The following is a 22,335-nucleotide window of genomic DNA, read 5'->3' as shown; positions in this document are numbered from 1 at the left end:
GCACCCTAACAGTACAGAGATTGTCTTCAGCTCAGAAACACGATGTTTAATAATATCACTTCCACAAAAAAATTGTTATAATTATGTTAATGGGGTAGTCTTCATGTCCATATAAATGTCCAATCACTTTAAGATTCTTAAATTCTCAGCCTGAGAATGCTACAGTTTAATTACATACTACAAAAATAGTATTTTCTTTTATTAATTTTGTATTTCCCACGTTTCCATTTCAATCAGTGTCCCCTGGGGGAAAACATGGAAAGTGCAATGTCCACTGTGTCAATTGTCATGTTAATGACCTAGATTATCTTTATACATCCCTTTTCTATTACTTCTGTTCTTCTGTTCCTTCGAAGCACTCGTAGGATGTATATGTATACGTTATTTTTCATTGTATTATATATGAATATATCAAATTCCAGAAAAATATTCTTTGTTGTCTTACAAATACATTAAAATTGAGAAGCATTAAATTTTATCTAAAATTTAGATTTTTGCCTCAAAGCAAAAACATGTGTGAACTTGTGCAATGTGCAGAATTTGAATATTGAATAAATGGGACTGTAGCAATCTAAGGTCATTTCCTGTCACTTAACCAATCTGTAATCTCTAATGTTGAGTTAGTTTCTTCAGCTCAAAAAGTATTCTTTGAACAAGTTTTCCCAAATGGTCAACTACAAGTAAATATAAACTGTTTGATTTCAATCACTAGTGTGTTGTTCAGCCATCTCCTTATAGGAAAACTGCTTGACTGGAATACAAGCATATTGATAAAACAGTGTACAGAAGTCTGTTTAGCATTTGCCTGTCCATTTCTGCTTCCAGTTACCTCAAACAACATATGTCATCCTTTTATCTGCAATTACAGAGGTTTTTTTTATAATTTTTAAGCCCAGCCCTAAGATTCCCCCAACATTTTCATTCATTATCTGATGGCCTTGGAAGAGTATAAAGTTCCCAGGAAGTGTTTCTATTTTGATTTCTAGCCATATTGTGTTCCTAATAGAAAAGTATGTATGACATTTTGCATAAGTAGTGCTAGGTAATTGCTAGTACCCAAAGCCATGACATTCCTGATTTGGAGCATGCATTAATCATCAAAATAGCTGCTTGATATTTGGAAAATATGAATTTAAAATTGCAAGTAAAATAGAATTATGGCTCTGCAACTTTCTTATCATAAGCTACACTTATAATTCAGCATAAACTTTATAAAAATATTGGTTTGGTCAAAAATATGAAATGTTTCCTGTTTAAATAGAGGAGAAAGTTTAAAAGAGGAAGAGACAGTATGGAGGGGACTCATCAAAATCCCCAAGCAAAAATGTATCAGTTTCCAGACACAACATTTTAAGTCATAACAAAAAAAATTGTTTTGAAATGTAAAGTCATAGGAAAATGTTCTCAGAGTCAATAGGAAAATATTTGTTTCTACTAGGCCACATTTTCCAATGGGGAAAAGTTAAATCAACTATTTCTCTCTCTCTCTCTCGCCCTGTCTCTGAATTCATTTCTAAGCATGGGATACAGTATTTTCAGAATGTTATTATACACAATTATACATAGAAAATGTCATGCTCTGATTCAGAGCAAAAAAAGACTCATTTGTCTGAAATATTCTAAATAGACACAAAGGCAAGCCTGAGAATGTCACCCTGTGGAAAAATCCTCTGGATAGATCAAAGGAGACCATAATTTTCAGGAACTTCTATACTGACATCTCCATGCACATGGGAGTCATCAAATATAGTAATACATAAGAACTCCAACCGTTGCACCAACTTGTATTTTAGCAATTTTTGCTCTGACATTTTCCATATGACTTTATGGTTTATTCACTAACAAAATCATAAATCAACATCATGCCTCAAGTGTCCAGGAAATGACAGGAGCCCAATCATCTAGTCTCTGTAACTGAATACCTTAAATATTGCAAGCAGAATGAAAACAATGCACTACTCAACCCTCCTCCGTTCTGCAAAAAGTTAGAGCATGGCTGAATGCAGAGTTGTGAAAATAAACTGGCTCAGTGTACCAAACCAGATCTCACTGATTTATGCCAGGTCCAGAAAACACTCAGATGTAGGGTGTGTCTAGACTACCTAGTTTTGTCGACAAAAGTGGACTTTTGTCGACAAAACAATACCAGCGTCTACACTACCGCGTAGTTCTGTCAACATAACGTCGACAGAACTCCGCGGTTTTGTCGACGCTGGTATACCTCATTTTACGAGGCATAACACTTTCTGTCGACAGAACTCTGTCGACAGAAGGTGTTATTGCCTGTAACACTGCGTCCAGACTACGGAGTTCTGTCGACAAAGCGGCTTCCTTTGTCGACAGAACTCCATGTGTCTGGACGCAAATTGTCGACGGAAGTTTTGTCGACAGTATCTGTCGACAAAACTTCCGTCGACAAAACGCGGTAGTCTAGACGTACCTGTAGAGTCATGAATGGAATGTATTTATTCGTAACAGATCTGGCACTACCCAACCAAAACTGTCCTCACAATGAATCACAGAAAGCGGTATTAGAATCCTCATCACTACAGATAACGTTGCTTCCTAAGTCATCCATCTTAATCTTCCCCTGTGGAGCCATCTTCCATTTATACAACTAACAAAGACAAAAGTGTTACTAAAGCACTTGAGAGGGAGTTTTCACTCTTCCAATCTTAAATGAAAAAAGTGCCTCCAAAAAATGTGCCTGTTGAGGGTTCTGGATTTTTTTTTTCATTCTGTGTGTCATACAGCAATTTTCTGGTGATCCCTGGTACATCAATTAATATTTGTTGGTGCCCCAATATATATAAGTGAATGGCAATGCAAATACAGCCATTCATTTATGAGTTTTCTTTTTACACATAACCTGTTTTATGGTTTTCAATTTTCTGGTCCCTCTTTTTTAAAACAAAACAAAAATAAATTGAAAAAAGGCACTTCTGAAGACTGACTTATCTCTGATAGATATCATCTGAGTATCCAGTGGTAGGTGGTGGGGAAGAAATTGACAGCAGCTGGTGTACCAACTGGAGTTCAGAGGGGAGGAGCCAAAATAATGAAAAATATTGGTATATTTGAGAGGCAGGGGATGGTTGTAAGGAGAATAAATGGGAAGCCAGAGAGGCTTCATTTGATTTTAGCCTAAGCAACAAATCTTGCACTTGACCAAATAAATTATTAAAATAGAGAAAAGATATTACTCTATATGTGAAATCAATCCCATTCTGCACAATTTCATTCTCCCAGGATGAAAATCCATGTACTGAAGTGCCTGTGAAATCCCTATGTTAAAAGTTTCTTCAGTTTTCTGTTCTGAATTTTCTTTTTTGGAAATATCTCTTTCCAAACATTTTATTTGTTGCAGGCAAGAACTCCACTGTTTTGCCTAGAGCATATAAACCTAGAAACTGTCACTACACTTGCAATAGCCAGATTAATAATTGGCCTGGGAAATGAGGATAGGTAGCAGATTTTAAATTATATACTCCTTAGAGAGCAGGTGCAATGCATGATAAACACTGATGATCAGCAAAGAGTAAATGATTAATTAGTGTTTTCTAACAGTGGATATTATTTCAGTCTTTCCTTTTCCAAAGCAAAAGGAGCAGCAGCAGAAACTGAGTAAGAAATAATTTAAAAATCTATGTGAACATTTTGTTATATTGACTGGCCATATGCTAATGCCCACAATGTATACGCTCTGTAATAATACTGTTAACTTAATTTTATGATTTCCAAGAGATCAGAAAAATTTTGAATCCAGACATGTTTCTCTTTTATCCCAATTTATCTAGTCTAGACAGATTAGATTAATTTAATTCTTCTAATCTAATCTGTTTATCCTAATCTATGTACTCTATCATAGTAGTTACAGAATACCAATCATCATAGCATCTAGGTACCAAATTACTATAATAGCAGAGTGACATAATATTAAAAAGGAGTTCTACTCCACGAATGTATATTTAGAGATTTGTTTTCTATCTCTTTTCCTTTTCCTCTACTTCTCCTTTTTTACATATTTTTCTTGGAAATTTATATTTTCCTGGTTTATTCATAATGAAAAACTATAGCAGGCAAATTTTGTGACTAAAAATCCTGTGTCAAGGAAAGGAAAGGGGGATTTTTTAAAGAAATGATTTCTTTTTTTATCAGGCACAGTTGTGGTTTGATGTCTTGCCCACTGCTAATTAATGTGGCTGACATTATCTGGAAAGGGAGAAACTATCACAGGACACTTAGAACTGAATGAAAGCTTCTCCCAGATCATCCCTCATTTGTTCTGGGGTGTTGAGCATGTCAGCCACACTGGCAGCTTTTAATAGAAACATGCAATTTGTATATGGAAAAATCATTTTAATTTAGTTAAATCAACCAGTTCAATTTGATTTGGGTAGATCTCTTTCAAGATCTTATTCCATTTCATATTAGCCCCTCCTGTAGAAATGCCAAATAGTGTCACTCAGTGTGACATTTCCTTCCCTCCTTCCTGCCTTCACTTTGCACATGATATCCAGAAAGATATAAGGAGTGGGGGGAGTAAAATGTTCCTTCCATATGTAAAGGGAGAGATCTACATGCAAAAGGCCCCTTGATTCCTGGGGAATATTCTTTACCTTAGTTCTTACTCAGGTAAAATTCCATTGACTTCAAAGGAAGTTTTTCTCTGGTAAAGACTTTTTTCAACTGACAACATTTAACACACTTCTTTTGTAGTTTCTCCTTATTAAAAATGCAAATCAATTTCACACATTATCATCTTGAGAAAAACAATTAGCAAGATTCACAGAGGTCAGTCATTAGTTGAAAACTGTATGTGCAGAGCACAGAACTCATTTGTTTTTGTTTTCCAGACACTTCAAATGGATGTAAACAAGCTGAATATCACATTGCTTCGGATATTCCGCCAAGGAGTGGCTGCAGCCTTAGGACTATTACCACAGCAAATTCATATCAACCGACTCATTGTAAGTACCAAGAATTTTATATAAGAAAATGACCAGGTAATTTCAGTTAAATTAAATTAGCTTTCCTGCTATTGTAGAAAAGTAGTCCAATAGACTCTGCTTGAAAAAAGATCCCCTTTCTATAGTTTTTAAAGTTATTCTATAGATCATTATATCCCTGTTACTGAGTGGTTCAAAATATACATGGAAGGATACAATTCTCTATTAAATTCTAGCATAATTCTAGAATTATTCCTAGAGTAAAGTCTGTATAATTCACTTGCTTTCATCCAAGGGTTTTAAAAGAACTGGCTGAGGCATTCTGTTGACTGGAAATTGGGGGGGGAGGGGATTCAACAGATTTTGGGACACTAGGGACATCACAGAGGGCTGGAGGCAGTGCTTTTTTTGTGATGGTACTCCCCAGTATACAGTACCGGAATCTCCAGTCAGAGCTTACCTGGAAAGAACGAGAGTACCGGCACCTCTGTAATGAAAATGGCAGACAGATGGCTGGGTCTTAAAGAGTACCGGCACCTTTTTTTTTTTTTTTTTTACAAAAAAAAGCACTGTCAAGAGGAAAGTTAATGTTGCACTAATATTTTAAAAGGCTAAACTGAATGATCTAGATAACTATAGTCCTGTCAGTCTGACACTGATCCTTAGTAAAATAATGGAATGGCCAGCATGGGGCTTGATTAATAAACACTGTAAGGAGAGTAATATATTTCATACTAGTCAGCATGGGTTTATAGAAAATAGATCCTGTCAAACAACTTGATATTTTTGATGAGAGTACAAATTTGACTGATAAAGGTTATTGTTTCAACATAATATACTTGTATTTCTGTAAGGCATTGGACCTGGTATCCCACAAAATATTGATTAATTAACTAGAATTATACAAAATCAACATGGCACACATTAAATAAAATAAGAACTGGTTAAATGAGAGATCTCTAAAAGTATTATAAATTCGGATTCATAATTAGAAGCTGTGTTTCTAGAGGGCCACACATGGATAGGGTCTTTCATGGCCCTAGGCTATTTCACATTTTAATTGATGATATGGGTGGAGGTAAGACAGTCATAACATTATCACTGAAAAAGTTTACAGATGCCACAAAGAATGAGGGAGTGGTAAATAATAAAGAGGGCAGGTCACTGATGCAGAGACATCTAGGAGCAAAAGGTGAAACCCATAGTTACATGATGTGGAACTTTATTTTGGGAATCAGTGACTCTCTGGCAGAGACTTCAGTATCATGATAGATAATCAGCTTAATAGGAACTTATAACGTCATGCTGTGGCATTAACATGATCCATGTTAGCCTAATACGATCCATGGATAGAGCACCACACAGATACAAAATTCATATCTGCACATACGGACATATGAACATATAAATTTGTATCTGCTCTACCAGGAATTGGAGCAGTGAAAGCAGCATGTTAGGCAGCTGTTCCCAAGAGCCAGTGTCTTGCACTGTCAGCTCCTCTGGCATGGCTGCACTATTGCCAACTCCATCCACAGAGTAGGCGCCAGGCTTACCAGGAGCTGTCCTTGGTCATGCTAATGTGTGAAATAGCTCACACACTCATGGACATGAGTGCCTTCCATATAGCAGTCCCTGTATCTCTTGTCCAGGAGCATGTGAGTCACTTGCACACTTTAGCAAGATCAGAGAGAAGGTGGTACTCTTCCTGAGAGCAGCAGCCCAGTTCCTGATAGAGTCCCACAGCTCCACAGATACTAATTTATATATTTAGATCTCTCTCTCTGTGGATATGAATTTTGTGTCCACACAAGGCTTTATCCATGGATGCATTAGCACAAAAATACTGAATAGTATGGAGGTGATATTACCTATATATTTGTCACTGGTACAATCAGTACTGGAATATTGTACTGTCAAGTTCTGGTGTGCACAATCCAAGAAGCATGCTGAAAAATTGGAGAGGTTTAAAGAGAAGAGTCTCAGGAATGATAAAAGGATTGGGAAATATGCCTTATAGCAGTGATCTCCAAACTTTTGAGGGCTGCTTTTCAGATTTTGGTGGGGGGCCAACCTGTCCATGCCGTGATGGGGGAAACAGACTGAGGACGGAGGCTTCAGCAGTGTTACTGAAAGTGCTCAGTACAAGCCAAGCACCAAATGGGGGAGGGGGAAACAACCTTACGCTCTCCCCTACACACATCATATCTATCCAGGAGCACTAAGGCACAGGAACTACTTTTCTGGCAGACAACTTAGCTGGCAGGAGCACTGTATCTAATTCCTATATAAAAGAAAGGAAATTAAATAACTAATAGACACGCAAAGCTCTTGCACTAGCATATTCTGACACCTGTGGCAAGTCACTTATAGGACACAGCCTTAAAATTGTAATATATATTCTTACCTTATTCTACAGAGAGAGAGAGAGAGAGAGAGAGAGACCCCGTCAGGGCTCCTGCGCTCTATCTCAGCTCTGGAAGAGGAGTGGCGTTCTAGTGGGTTACAGCAGGGGGCAGATACATTTCAGCTCTATATAACACCATCAGACTGGCCATTCTGGCTCAGGCCAATGGTCCTTCTAGCCCAGTATCCTATCTTCCAACAGTGGCCAGTGCCAGGTGCTTCAGAAGGAATAAACAAAAGAGGCAATCATCATGATCCATCCCCTGTTGCCTATTTTGTTTGTTTTAAATTTGCTGCCTATAAATGTAGTTGGGTCAGCTTCTTGTGTTATATTAGTAAAGGAATGAATATTTCCTTATTCTATTTTTCCATGCCATTCATGATTTTCTAGACTTCTAACATATCCCGGCCCCTTAGTTATTTCTTTTTTCAAATAAAAAAGTCCCAGTCTTGTTAATCTCTCCTCATATGGAAGCTGTTCCTTACTCCCCTAATCATTTCTGTTGCCCTTTCTGTACCTTTTCCAAATCCAATATATCTTTTTTTTTAGATGGGGTGACTACACCAGCATTCAGTATTAAAGTTGTAGGCATACAAGTTGTGGGCATACAATAACTTTATATAGAGGCAATATGGTATTTTATCTTATTCCTTCCCTAATGATTCCTAGTATTCTGTTAGCTTTTTAGTTTTTAGACTGTCACTGCACATTGAACAGATTTTTTCAGGAAACTATCTACAAGGATTCCAACATCTCTTTCTTGAGTGGTAACACCTATTTTAGATCCCATCATTTTTGTATTGTGACAGGGTCAGGCCAGGGAGCTGCTGCAGAGAAGGGAAAGGCAGCCCCAAAAGGGAAAAAACCCTGTGAGAAGAAGCAGAGAACTGCAGCCCAATTAGATGCTGCTGGGAGGGAGCTGGCTCAGGCAAATTGGGGCCAGCTGACTTCTCTGCTGTCTGTCTGAGGGCCTTTAAAAGCCTCAGCAGTTGAAGGCTGGAGGGGAGAGTGAGAGGATGAAAGGAAGGTGGTGGAGAGACAGAGAGGAAGAAATCAGAGAGAACAATGTTGACCAGAATTAGGTAAAGGCAGCTAGGGAGGGAGCCTCTGGGCACCTGGCCGGGCTCCCTACTACTGAGGCCTGATGCAAAACCCCAAACTCGGGGGCTAAGGGGAGGAGGCCTACCCAGTGGTGGCTTGGAGAAGAGGGGCCCTTGCCACAGTATCTATAGCTAGGATTATATTTTTCCATGTGCATTACTTTGAATTTCTCAACACTGAATTCCATCTGCCCTTGCGTTGCCCAATCACCTGATTTTGTGAGATCCCTCTGTAACTCTTTGCAGTCAGCTTTAGATTAGTCATTTATAAGTTTTTCAAGAACATTTATAAGTTTAACACACTGATCCAAATGCAAATCCCAGTAGCCCAAATCTTTTTTCCTACTCTTTTTTTCTATCTGTTACCTGGAATACCCAGCAATGTTTTCATGATGATCTAATGATCCTTCAATTACTTGAATGCCTAGCCTTTCGTTATTCTTAATCACTCTGGCACCCTCTTTTTATAACAAACTCCCTGTCTCAAAGGCAAAGCTGCAAACAGCTCTGTTGTATTTAAGAATTGCCTCTGGAGTTTGGACATGGGCTTTAAGCAGACCTCAAGTATGAAATCCAGAGGGTCAAACTTGGGGTGATCTACTGCTCCCTCAGTCCCCCTTAAATGGCACCCTTGCTGCTCTTCTGCCCTGCCTCCCTTCTACTGCCTTCTCCTCTGGAGCTGAGTGCAGCTGGGGAGGCACAAGGGTCTGACGCTGGGGTCACAGGGAAGGGACTGGGGATGGGAGCAGGCACAGGGACTAGGCTGAGTCACCAGACAAGGTAGAGCAATTTCCCTGGTGTAGCCTCATGCCAGTGTGTCACTAAATTGTAACTCTGTTGGTGAACAATGGCATTAGATGGTTGTTTGACAGCTACTTAGGTCTTGGGTACCTCCCTTGGTGTTGTCTCTGGGGAGCTAATACCAGACAATTCCCAAATTTGTGGCATTTTTTAGTGCCAACCATACAAGACAAACTCATAATTTCATATGCACTAATGATATACATATTTAGATAGAACAATGGGTTTCACCCAATAGCCTCTCTGGAGGGGTTTCTGTGGGGTTTCTAGAAAAGGCAATTTGCTGAGGAGATGGTTTTCCCACTTTTCTGTGTCTCCCTTTTAGCTCGGCTTTTCTTTGCTTACATGGCATGTTTCATTCGCAGTATCACAGTTATACACAAATGATGAATATGGGGGCTACAGGGCATTCCCGTGTGGTATACTGTACCATATAAAGTACTTAAAGGTTAAAGTTAATGGCTCATAGTATTAAACAATAACTTATGTTTTCCACAAGTCATTTCTGCCATTAAAGAGAAAAACCATACAACCTGTGTGCTGCTAGCATTCCATTACTGTTCCAAGTGAAGGTTGCTTTTTTCAGGCAAGGTGTGGGTTGAATACCAGTGAAAAGAATTGACAGATTCAATAGAAATGTATTTCCCACTATGATAGGATTTGATATGCCAAAAGGGATCAAAAATACCTTTCAAATAATGTCTTTGTGAGAGGCTCACACAAGCTGTACACGAGGAAAGATCAATAGCAATGCAATGACATTCTTTTCATTTTCTTTGGGAACGTCATTCATGGCAGGGAGTGCTCAATCTTGTCCCCCACATTCACCAAAATGTGAAAGTTATAAGGCCTACACAGAGAAAAGTACAATTAAAATTAAAAGAACTTTCCTTCTGGGTCCTAAAATACTCAAGCATAACATGTCACATAGTTGCTTTCCTAATGTGCTCCGAGGAGTCTGGGTAATTGAGAGCATGCTGCATACTGTGTTTTCCCATTGACTATGGTTTCTTAGTTTCTCTTTTAATTTATGGTTTGAGGATAGACATATTAACATTTTGCCCTTCCACCTAGCCCAAAAGGCATTAGCAATGTTAATTAATATTAGCCAACCCCCACAGGAGGAAGGTATTAATCTACCCGTTTTCTATATGTCTCAAATGGGGCACTAAGAGGTTATATAGTTTAGCCAAGATTATACAGTGAGTCAGCAGACACAAGCATTAATAGTGTAATTGAAACATCCTTATTCCTATTCCTCTTGCTCTTACAACTAGACAGCAGTTCCCTCGATATAGCATTTCTCATGAGCAAAGCCCTAAGTTAACATGAAGTACAAAGTCCTTTCTGTGAGCAAAGGAAAACCTGACTAAGGGAGGCACCAAAAAAGTGGGAAACCCATCTCCTCAGCAAGCTCCCCTTTCTGCAAATGCCATAGAAATCCCTCCATGGGTGCTATTGGTTCTGACTCTGTGAATGGGACAGGAAAGAGAAGGTGGCAGATCTCCATTGGAATCTCTTGCTCTCCCTCCTCGACACACACATACACAAAAACCCTACAGAGAATAATAATCTGTAGTAAATGACACCCACAAAGATTATCTGTAATAAATGACACTGGTGCCCCTTGTGCAATCTGAAAATACCACTGCTTCAGGTGCATCTGCAGTGGGGAAGCCCCTGGAAACCAGGTTCCTGGAAGAGTTATAAGGTCTGAGGTCTAATAGAAGATGGAGAAGAACGCATGTCAATATGGAGGCTAGGAATCTCCACGGATGTCCTCTTTCATTTGACTAATCAACAGATCTGTGAGTTTGTGGGGACTGAACTCATGTTTCAGAGGAGTGGTGAATTCTGCTTCCAATGAAGAAATCAGTAGAAACTATAAAAATGTATTCTATGTAGGAGACAATGACAGCCTCAGTATGCTATGGTTGATACAGAGGTTGAATTTAAGATAATAATCCTTGAAAGGGTCTCTTTAAATCTGTCTCCACTCTGCTCATCTGAGGAAGTGGGTTTGCCCATGAAAGCTCATGATACCGTGTGTGTGAGTGAGTGAGAGAGAGAGAGAATCTAAGGTGCTACAGAACTACTTGTTGTTCCTTTAAATCTGATGACTGTGAAGTTATATGTCTGAATGTACTGGCTTGATACTTTAAATATAGAAAGGCCATATTTGTTTCTTTATAACATTGAAAGGGGTGAAGCAGGATGGATGTACTTCCTAAAAAATGAGATTATTCTGATTTTAGTTAATTTATCCCCATCCTATACATTGTAAGATACCAGCAATATGAGCTGGCATTTCAATGGAATCAATACAACTTCCAAACAGACTTTTGGACATGGTCTACACTAGGACTTTATTTCAAAATAACCCTCCTCAGGTCGAATTTATAAGCGGAGCATTCACACTACCAAGTCCGTTATTTCAAAATAACAGGCTGCTTAATTCAATATCTGTACTCCTGCTTTTCATCAGGAGTAGCGCTAATTCCGAAATAGTAATTTCAAAATAAAGGAGTGTAGACACTCTAGTGCTGTTATTTCAAAATAACTACTCCCCAGAGTAATTCAAACTAATTACTCCTCATGCTTCCTGGAGTTCTAAGTCTGAGATAGCGTGTCCACATTAACGGAGCCTGCCTCGGACTAATTTTGAGTTCAATGTTTTTAAATCGGCAGTTATTAAATTGAATTTACTAATTTTGAAATAGTTTCCTAGTATGGACATGGCCTTAGTGTCCTGTCACATGTTGTGGCTTCTAATAGCATGACATTACAATGAAAATATTGTGACATTACAATGAAAATATCATCAGCACATAAAGTTGCAATTGTGTTGCGGTTGGATTGCAAACAATAAAGTACCAATATATCATGATACAAAGTAGTTTAACTGAAGGCCAAAAATCTAAAAATGGTGACTTTCAGGTGAGGATAATCTAATAGTAAAGGAGTAAAATAGAAAAAACAAGATTTGTGGCTGGCAGGAATGATTCAGAATCCAACATTTTTGTATGATTTGTGTTTTCTAGGGAGAAAAGAACTGTGTTGAGCTGTTCGTATCTCCAATCAATCAAAAACCAGGAATTTCTGAGGCACTTCCATCTGAAGAGGTGTTGCGTTCACTTAATATCAATATTCTGCATCAAAGTTTATCCCACTTTGGAATTACTGAGGTTTCTCCAGAGGTATGTTATCACATGTGTAACATATTAGAGATTACAGAAAATTAGTCAACTCTAAATATAATTATTAAGGTCTGTGTTAGTTCTTAGGCTAAGGTACTGATGCTGAGGGGAATGTGTAGCTAATAAAACTGTTTTATTATTATTGCAAGACAATAATTAAAAAAAATGCTGGTAAAATATTTAATTAAAGCTCGACTGGATTATATACTCACTAAGGTTCTGTCTATACATTACAACTTAAGTAAGCACAGTTTATGTTCCTAAGAGGTGTGGAAAAAACACTTCCAACTCCCTGATCAACATGCATTAAACTGACTTGGTAATGACATGTTGGTAGGAGAGTTTCTCTTGCCAATACAGAGTCTGCCACTCAGAGGTGATTTTCTTATGCCATCATAGAATCATAGAATAATCATAATCATGAGAGCTCTTTCCCATTGGCATAGAACATATTTACCAGACATGCTACAGCATGTATCAATGCAGCTGCCTTTTGCAGTACAATATATGTAGACATGGCCTAAAAAGCTTTGGTCTTTGTTATGCGAGTTGACTGGTCTGAAAACTTTTGTGAAAACCCAGATACAATTCAAATTTCATGATAATTCTTCTCTTCAAGATTATCCAACCTTCTGCTTGGTCCATACAGAGGAAAACTGCCTTGAATGGCTTTGGGAGCATTGCATTTGTATTGTTGACTTTGTTTTCTGGAAGAGTGAGAAATTTGAAAGTTTGCCCACTTTATTTTTTTTTACCTGACCCAAAAAGAGAGAGCCCTCAAAAAATCTTGCTATTTTTATTACCATATTTATTTTTGAAAGCTAATCTATTTCAAATCAGGACCAGCACTACCATACCTGCAGTGCTTTCCAGATATTGCATTTGACTTTGGTTTTACATCTTGGCACAAAAGAAAATAATAATTAAAGCAAAAAGGGAAAGAGACCACTGAGTTCACACATACATGAGGCTGTAATCAAATTACATTGGATCTTGTTTGGTGTTTGGAAGCCCAAAACTACACATAAAGCACTTTGAATTGTATGCCCTGGTCTATTCTAGGGAGTACTTCTCTCCTGCCTCTTTACATTACCAGAGGTCAGGCATTCATTTTCTTTGTCCCTGAGGATGATCCACTAGAGGTGCCATCATAACAGCATAGATCCAAATGTATCTTAGTGTTTGTTTACAGAGAAAAGCTTAACTCAAAATAAGCTACACAAATTGAGCTACATCAATTGCATAGTTTATTTAGAAATTGGGAGCATCTACGCAGCACTTATTTCAAAATAGAGAACTGCTCCTCTGACTTCCCTTACTATTCATACAATGAAGGGTACAGGAGTTGGGGTAAGAGGTCCTCCAGCTTGACAGTATTTCGACATTATTTCAAAATAACTGCCTGCTGTGTAGACATGGACTAAGTTGCTGTGTAGACATACCCTTAGAGAAAAAATGTTTAGAAGAAAACTGAGGGCTGGTCTGCACACTATCTTGCACCAGTTTAGATAAACCAGAGCAGACCCTGATGCAGACATGCATAAATCCATTTAGAAATAGTATATATCAATTTAGCTTAAAATGATTCCATTTGGCTTAAGCTATATTGATACAAACCATTTCTAAACAGACTAAAGAGTGTCCTCAAAGGACATTGTACCAGTTTAATTAAATTGGTGCATGTTTGTGTGTAGACAAGCCCGGTGAGGTAATCGAAGCATTACATTATACCTTGTCTAAGGCTAAGTGGCATTTCCCCAGGCTAGTGTAATATGTTACAAGTCCTGTTTATTTAATTAGCAGACACTTGATGACAGGTTATTGTTTTTTTCTTATTCTATTCACCTTTCTGCCTTCAACAAGGAGGATTCTATGGGCACAACTTTTGTCTCTAGGTGCTTAGAAACTCGGAAAAAAATTGTCCTAAGCTATTGACACTGTCTCACAAATTATATTATTATCATTGACATGAAGTGACTCAGCTACAATAGTCCAGAACCCCTGCTGTCATAATTACAGGAGAGTTTAAGTGAGAGTTCTGCTATCCTTGCTACTCTACATTTGGATGAAGGGAACAGACTTCTTTTGTTAGGCTAAGGTAGTATTTCAGTGTTCCAAAATGGCATGCCAGCCAGTGTTAGAGCTGCGGTGTGTCATTTTGCCTTTTTATAGACAGTTCCCTAACATTTCAAAATGGTTAGATTTGACTCAGAGAAAAACAAAACCAGGAGGAAATGTGCCCTGCTTATATAACAAAGAAGAATTACAGTAGATTCAACTACTCATATAGTAAGTTCTACCATAAAAATCTTCTGTTATTCCACTAATTAATGTACTAAAGCTAAAGCAACTAAAGTCCCTCAGCCAATAGTTCAAAAATTGTTAGCTTGTCAACTCTCTAGTTTATCTGGTCCTAGATGGGGAGGTATAGGACAGCAATTATTTACTAACGAAAGGGCAGCTCAGCTGATGCTCAGGGATCTTCTGCTTTTTATCCAGATTTCTACGTGGAAGGTCTGAAATATGAAAAGGTTGTCATGTAATGTCTCCAGAGTCAAACAGTTAATTATTAACAGTTAATAGATCAATGCTGGAGCTGCCCTAACGTGAGGCCTTAAGCCTGTATGAAGACCCAGGCCTAGCCTATAAAAACTAGATAAAATAACCTCCTTACTGTACTGAGATATCTGAATTTGGTGAAACACTACCAAACATATAGGCTGTGTCTACACTGGCCCCTTGAATTTCCGGAAAAGCTGTGACGATTTACTGTAAGAAATCAGCTGCTTTTCCGGAAAAACTATGCTGCTCCCGCTCGGGCAAAAGTCCTTTTTCCGGAAAACTGTTCCGGAAAAGGGCCAGTGTAGACAGCACAGTAGTCTTTTCCGCAAAAAAGCCCCGATCGCGAAAATGACGATCGAGGCTTTTTTTCCAGAAAAGCGCGTTTACATTGGCCACAGACGCTTTTCCGGAAAAAGGGCTTTTCCGGAAAAGCATCCTGCCAATGTAGACACTCTTTTTCTGGAAATACTTATAACGGAAAACTGTTCCGTTTTAAGCATTTCCGGAAAAAGGTGCCAGTGTAGACACAGCCATAGTGAAAGCCGTGAGATCATTGTTGTGTAAATAGAAGTAGCAACAATTTCAGCAAAAGTAATTGTCCAGTATCATATGCATGATGTACCATTGAAAACTCTTCAACTATTTGAGTGGATCACTCCAAGAAGGCTATGTATAATTTGGTTTCAGCCTATGGACACACACAGTCCCTAGAGCCAGGTTGTGGAACCGAGTGTTGACATTGGTGAGCAGTTACCGACCCAAATGCTCCAATTGATTTTAGTGGGTGCACTGCGTGAGTTTCATTTTCCCAGTGTGGGTAAGAGGTATTCCATCTGGCCTCCAGTCTGTGGAAGACTGGCATCTCAACAAAAGAATATTCTTGTTTATGGAGGTTTTAATCCTGCTTTTAAGCCTTCTTTTCTAATTATTAGTCAACTGATGTTAATTTTTTAAAGAAAAGCATCCCTAACCATCCTATCAAATACTTATCGGTGTGTGCTGTTTTCCATGAAACTACCCTCTCTACATTGCACAGACTAAGCACTAAATGCTTCTATTCTTTTCTGCAACTAGAGGGAAGCAAGTCTGTGTTGAATTGAACAGAGCGACACCTGCTCTTTTCTTTCCCTGAAGTCCATTTTCCTGTCAGTGCATACAAACTTCTCCACTCAAATTCTACACAGACAGGGTTTTTGCCTGTTTGGGAGGGTTCTAAGTCAAAGGGGTTTGTCAAGGTCTGTAGCATTGCTCATTATGCCAAGGTCCCTTGAGACCTGGCAGATCTCAAAGCATGATTTACCCAGGCTGCTGCTAGCAAGTCCAATGACAACATAGCTCTAAACCATTCCCAGGGATCAGTATGGAGTTGAGGGCTTTGTTGAGTTTGCAGACCACATACTCACCATCTCTGTGAAACTCCTGGACTTTTCAAAGACTGCAAAGTCAACTTCATGGAATATTTCATATAGAGCGTCCTGTGTCTTCACTAGGGGTGTGTCTATACTTGCAGCAGTATGTAGCATACATGCACTTCATGTCCAGTTGGTATGGATATAAAAGCAGTGAGGTGAGGCACTACTTTGGTGAATAGAGAAGAAGCACACCTGGACCACCACAGTATGAACCCTACACAGTTCCCTATGGGTATGCCTACACTGCAGTTAAATGCCTGTTGCAGACCCAGGGCTGACTCAGGCTCCCAGGGCTCAGAATAAGGGGCTGTTTAATTTCAGTGCACACATTTGGGCTTCAGCTGTAGCCTACATTCTGGGGCTGCAGGATCCCAATGTATCAAACATTTACTCCGCTGTTAAACTGTCCTTCAGCCCTGGAGTCGGAGTCAGTTGACACAGGCCAGCTGCACAGTGCCTCCCATGTCTACACTGCTATTATCCCACTGCCTCCCTGCTGCTGATGGCAGTAAAAGCTTATGGCAGTGGTGAAAGGCTCTGACAAGAGCAAGGTGGCAGGGAAATGCTCCAGAAGTTCTCTTGCTGCCAGAGCATTTCCTCCCCTATCTTCCTGCTGCAGGAGCTTTTCACAGCCACTTGTGGCTACACATTGCAGTGAGGGTAGATGGAGCTTGCCCTTCATTGCAGTGCACAACTATATGTAACTACATCCTCCTCAAGTGTAGTTAAGGCATAGGAAAAAAAGTGTGTTCATAATTCAAGCTGATTAAATTGAGGGAAATCCTAGTGAAGACAAGGCAACTTACAGTTTTCACGTGAAATAGCCGGTTAAGTTACAAACAAGGCCCCGCTACAGGGCTTTTGTGTGAAAGGGGAGCATTGAGAGGTCAAAAATGTGTACTGAATGCCTATTTAATGCCTTCTTTTCTCTCAATGTGATGATTTTATTCAAGAAATACAATAAACAAATAAACTGAGGTTAGAAGTGTGACTTCCTGTGATAATATGTGCAACTTAATTTCTTTCAATACTATTTGTGAGTAATAATTTTCCCTTTGAAACACATGGGTGAAAATAGAATTTGCTGAAAGTATATACATCATATTCTGAGTAATGTATTATAGTTAGATTGAGGACTCAATTAGAACCAAGTTTCAATTAAGCTTTTTTTATTTGAAAATGTAGCCAGAATCTTAAAATTTTTTATTCCAACTAGGTTTCCACAGTAATAAAAACAGAAGAAACATTATTCTTTTTTTAATTTTGTATTCCCCAACAGCTCGTCATTTTTCAGCATACAGAGCTGCTTTAGAAATAAAATCTAATATCACTGGGAGTCCCTAAAGTTAGGACATTATAGTTAAAGCAATCAGAATTTAATATAAGAGGGGAGAGGTTGTTTTGAATTTTTCTTATGGTTAGAATGTCAGGGCTTCTCAGCTTATTAATACATCATGAGATTCTGTTTGCACCTGTTTTCACTTCTGTGTAAGGTGTAGATAATATGTAGGCTAATGTGTAGGTGTTGTGGGAGGAGATGCAGCAGAATGAGACAGAGAGCAATTTCCGCAGCACGCATATGAGTACTACCCTCTTACCTGAAGGGCCAGGTAGTTTCCAAGAAAGAATGAGTCTTATTTACTTAAGACTAGCCCATTGCATCTATGGAAATGTTAGTTCAACATTCACTAAGAAGATCTTATATCATCTTTGGGTGTGTTAAGATTACCGTGGCAAACACATATAGTTCAGCCTGTTTGCTTATTTTAGATAGATATGGAAGTAGCAGCGGTCAGAACCATATCGTATAGAATGTGTACTGTAACAAATCTGAAATAGTGCATAGTGCCTGAAAACAACTCTTTTTTCTGCACATGCTATTGTAGAACTTCAACCTCTTTTTTTGTTTTGTTTTTAATAAAGAAAAATGTTTTGCAAGGCCAGCATGAAGCAGACAAAATCTGGAGCAAAGAAGGATTTTATGCCGTTGTTATATTTCTCAGCATCTTTGTCATTGTAGTAACATGTTTCATGGTAAGTCTGTTGCTTTATCTTCTTTTGGTTTTCATTTGTTTATCGCTTACATCAGTCTGAAAGACAGAATCCTGCACCCTTTATTCCAAAAAGGCTAACATAAAATAGTACAAAACTCAGCCTCTAAGTAACAGTAGGTAACTCTGATAATGTTGGGAGGCCGAAGCCTGGTAATAGAAATACATATTATGTTTAGAGTGTTTTATATATGATATAAAATATCACTAATGGTAATCTTCAGAAATAATGGATATTTAACCATGCACGATAACTATGCAGTAATTTAATTGAGGGCTGCTAGTAACATGATAAACCATGAGAGTGATGCCTAATTAAGGGTTTTACTGAGGTCAGAGAAGCGCTCGATATCACTACAGATGTCTAATGTATTTTATTTCTTACATTATGTAGTAATAAAAACACAACATTGACTTGCTATGTTTTATGCATAGTGATATGGTATTGTGTAATGCTATCATTCTAATGCAATATTAATTTGACATTGGAAATACTGATATTACCATTATTCAAAAATGTAAAGGATAAGTGTGTTATTTAACTGCTCTTTTAACATGACATCTGACATGGCATGAAGTATATGTCTAGTGGCCAAGAATCTACCCACTGGATGTCCAGTGAACATCCTTGCTATTCTACTCCAATGAATGAAACTCAAAAAAGACCCTGAGTGCGCATTAATACTGGAGATATTAGACAGACACTCTGAAATCTTTTTCAATTTGCTTTTTTTTAAAGAAAATGGTTGATTATAACTTCAAAATCTGAATCCTTCCCACGCTGCCAGTCATCACGTAGGGCATAAGCAAGGCTCCACTATTCCAGGGCACTCTAATTCATTCTTTGCATATCCTCTATGTTAAGTTCCATACATTTTCTTTCTCTGAGTAGTATTCAGTGAAGGGATTCTTTGGTTTGCCCCTCTTTCATGTTCCTCCAGCTGCCCAATGGGGAGATTTGTCTTCATTCTTAGCCCAAATAGTTCTCATCTTCTTTTCTGGGTAATTTTAGAGATAAGTGATTGTGAACTCTGATTAATCTTGGCATAAATTTGTTCAATTTAATACCTAGTGCTTTTCAAACATACTTGCTTTCAAGGGCATATACCTTTACTAATTTTCAGTTTTCACTTCCATATGTTAAGCAGGAAATAATGTTGGAGATGAAGATATGCAGTTTGGTCTGCAAATTATAGATTTTTTTATGACAAAATCTTATTTGAGCTGATATGCCTCAATGAAAATTCAGGGGACAAAATTCTATCCTCCCTCTCCTCTTCCTGTCTTCCATTTCTTATGGGGTGCATCTAGACTGGCAAGATTTTGCGCAAAAGCGGCCACTTTTGTGCAAAAACTTGCCTCCTGTCTACATTGGCCGCGAGAATTTGTGCAAGAACACTGACTTTGTAATGTACAAAATCAGTGCTTCTTGCACAAATACTTTGATGCTTCTGCTCAGGCATAAGCCCTCTTGTGCATGAATACTTGCGCAAGAGGGCCAGTATAGACAGGAACATTAATTTTTTGTGCAAGAAAGCCCGATGGCTAAAATGGCCATCAGAGCTTTCTTGCGCAAGAGAGTGTCTACACTGGCATGGATGCTTTTGCACAAAGGCACAGGCCAGTCTAGACGCTCTTTTGCAGAAATACTTTTAACAGAAACATTTTTCCGTTAAAAGTATTTCCGCAAAATCATGCCAGTCTAGACGCAGCCATGGCGAATAAGACACATTGCATTATCAAAGATGTCACTGTAACTTTGGAAACAGGATGTGATAACTTTTTTTGTCTCTGTTGTCTAGTTGCTCTCTTTGTGGAAGCAGAGTACAAAATACCTTGGACATCTGTTCTGCCTTCCTCTTTTTATCTACTTAATTTCCAACTCCACAAGTGTAAATTTAACACGCATAACATGGATGCACTCAAAAATTCTATAGGCTACATAATGCTGGGCTTTTAATGAGGTACCAAAATGAGGTGCATATTTATCCCTAACCACTTATGGGAGCATCCAAGGTGCTGTTGGCCACATCTGGATCTAGATTACCTGGGAGTGTGTCTTAAAATGTGACGTGGAAACTAATTAAACAAATGTATAATAGTGGCTGGTGAAAGCTAGTTGAACTATCTCGGTTAAACCTTTATGATAAAGATTTATTATGGGAATTATAAAACAGTGCAGCCTTTTCTCTTAATTGGGTTTTACAAAGCATGATATTTAACTGCACAATGTTTACATTGAAAGAAAACTGCATTAAAAGTCTTTACATGTTTTATTTTTAATTTCTGTGGAATTTATTAATGAACTGCAGTGTTTTATTATGTAGTGTATTGCTTTATACTGTAATACAGTACTACATGAACTAAATTCAGACCAATAAATTGTTCCTCCCAGGCCACCCTCCAGGACCACCTATTTATTTCTAGGTCGACCTATCATGAAAATAACTGTACCCTTTCTGTCTCAGAAGGGATTTATCACCAGTGGTCCTCTTCTGCATTCCTCACTATCGGCTGATTTCTTCTGGAAGCACCATACATCATTTACAACTTATTAAGATGCAGACTAATGAACTATCAGTATTTAACAATGGTATTCTAAGGAGAACATGTCTCCCTGTGACTTTTATTTTTAATAGATAATGTAATAGCAAAACATTAATAATTTTCATAAAAGTAATACAATATTTGATAGAGCAGGTTGAGCTATTCATTTTTAATATTTCTTATCAATTCTGCCTTTTTGTTTCTAAATAATCTGAAAATAATCCAGATTGTGCTCTTTATTCATAAATAGGAACTGGATAGGTAATCGGTTAACTGGTTAACTGGTAAGCATCATCCGTAACAGGTGATAGTTACCAGTTCCGGTTTAATGTTGGGAGCTGGAACAACTCTCTGCCTGCCCAGGGCAAGGGGCTGCTCCAACCCCATGGGGCCCACTGCGGACAGGGATTCTCCAACCTGACTGGAGTAGCCCTTCTTTAAGTGAACCTGGGTGTGCCACATGCAGGGGCTGTTCTAGCCAAGCTGGATCAGCCCCTGCTTATGGCAGGGGGACTGCTCGAGCTTAGCCATGATGGACAAGGGAGGGCCACTCCAGCCCCTCTTTCCCCTCCCTTTCCCTCTTTTAATCAGTTAACCAGTTAATCGGGATTTTACAGCCCTAGTAATTAATAGACTATCCATTTTGGTTGATAAATGGGTTAATATTTATTTTAAAAATTACCCTTTTTTCCCATCAAAAGTTTTCAAATTCTGCAATTCAAAAGCAGGACAACTTTTCACATGCAAGAAGAAAAATACAAGAAAATGTTGATCCTTTTTTTGTCTAAATAGTTCAAATTCGCATTTTTAATGGCTTTAGTCATTTGTAAAATGTAATTTGTCAGTCATTTTTGCAGGGTAGTATTTATCAAAATCACATGGTGGGTTTTTTTACCCATTGATTGAATTTTAGAAAATTTTAATTAGGAGCATACTGAATATCAGAAAATTCACTTCTCCAGGACAAATTTTCACATGGTGATTGATCATTTTTTCTAAAGTTTCTACTGCTTTCAGGCTCCACAAACTTTTCAGGATTTTCACAAACACTCTAACTGTAGGAATATATACAAGTAATTAATGTGACACAATAAAGCAGAGAAAATCAAACTTGGCCTTTTATTATTTTGTTTTTATGGAAACTTGAGATTGATTTAAATTAATTAATAATTAATCCATAATACTGAATAAACATTTATGTTCAGTGCTTAATAGAATTGCTGAAAGAAGAGTAGGCGATTAGCCAAGGATTTCTAGCCAGTCCAAGAGTGCATTTTTCTTTCTAGAAGCCCTTGTTCAATGTTGCTTAAAT

The 22,335-nt window shown here is 38.2% G+C and overlaps 1 protein-coding gene across 3 annotated transcripts in view; it reads left to right on the top strand.

The window, feature by feature from the left end:
- Nucleotides 1-22,335, top strand: part of PTPRR (protein tyrosine phosphatase receptor type R) — a 222,929-nt gene that overhangs the window by 117,631 nt on the left and 82,963 nt on the right. For all 3 annotated transcript variants that reach the window (XM_075931784.2, XM_075931780.2, XM_006121562.5), the window contains 3 exons: nt 4,857-4,970; nt 12,296-12,451; nt 18,349-18,459. In XM_075931784.2, the coding sequence (XP_075787899.1) occupies nt 4,857-4,970; nt 12,296-12,451; nt 18,349-18,459 (381 nt within the window). The remainder of the gene's footprint in view (nt 1-4,856; nt 4,971-12,295; nt 12,452-18,348; nt 18,460-22,335) is intronic.

The sequence above is a fragment of the Pelodiscus sinensis genome, chromosome 1, assembly GCF_052426305.1.
Source record: "Pelodiscus sinensis isolate ZL-2025 chromosome 1, ASM5242630v1, whole genome shotgun sequence".
NCBI classification, from domain to species: domain Eukaryota; kingdom Metazoa; phylum Chordata; order Testudines; family Trionychidae; genus Pelodiscus; species Pelodiscus sinensis.
Note: the sequence above shows the minus strand (reverse complement) of the source record. Positions and strands in the feature narration are given on the sequence as shown.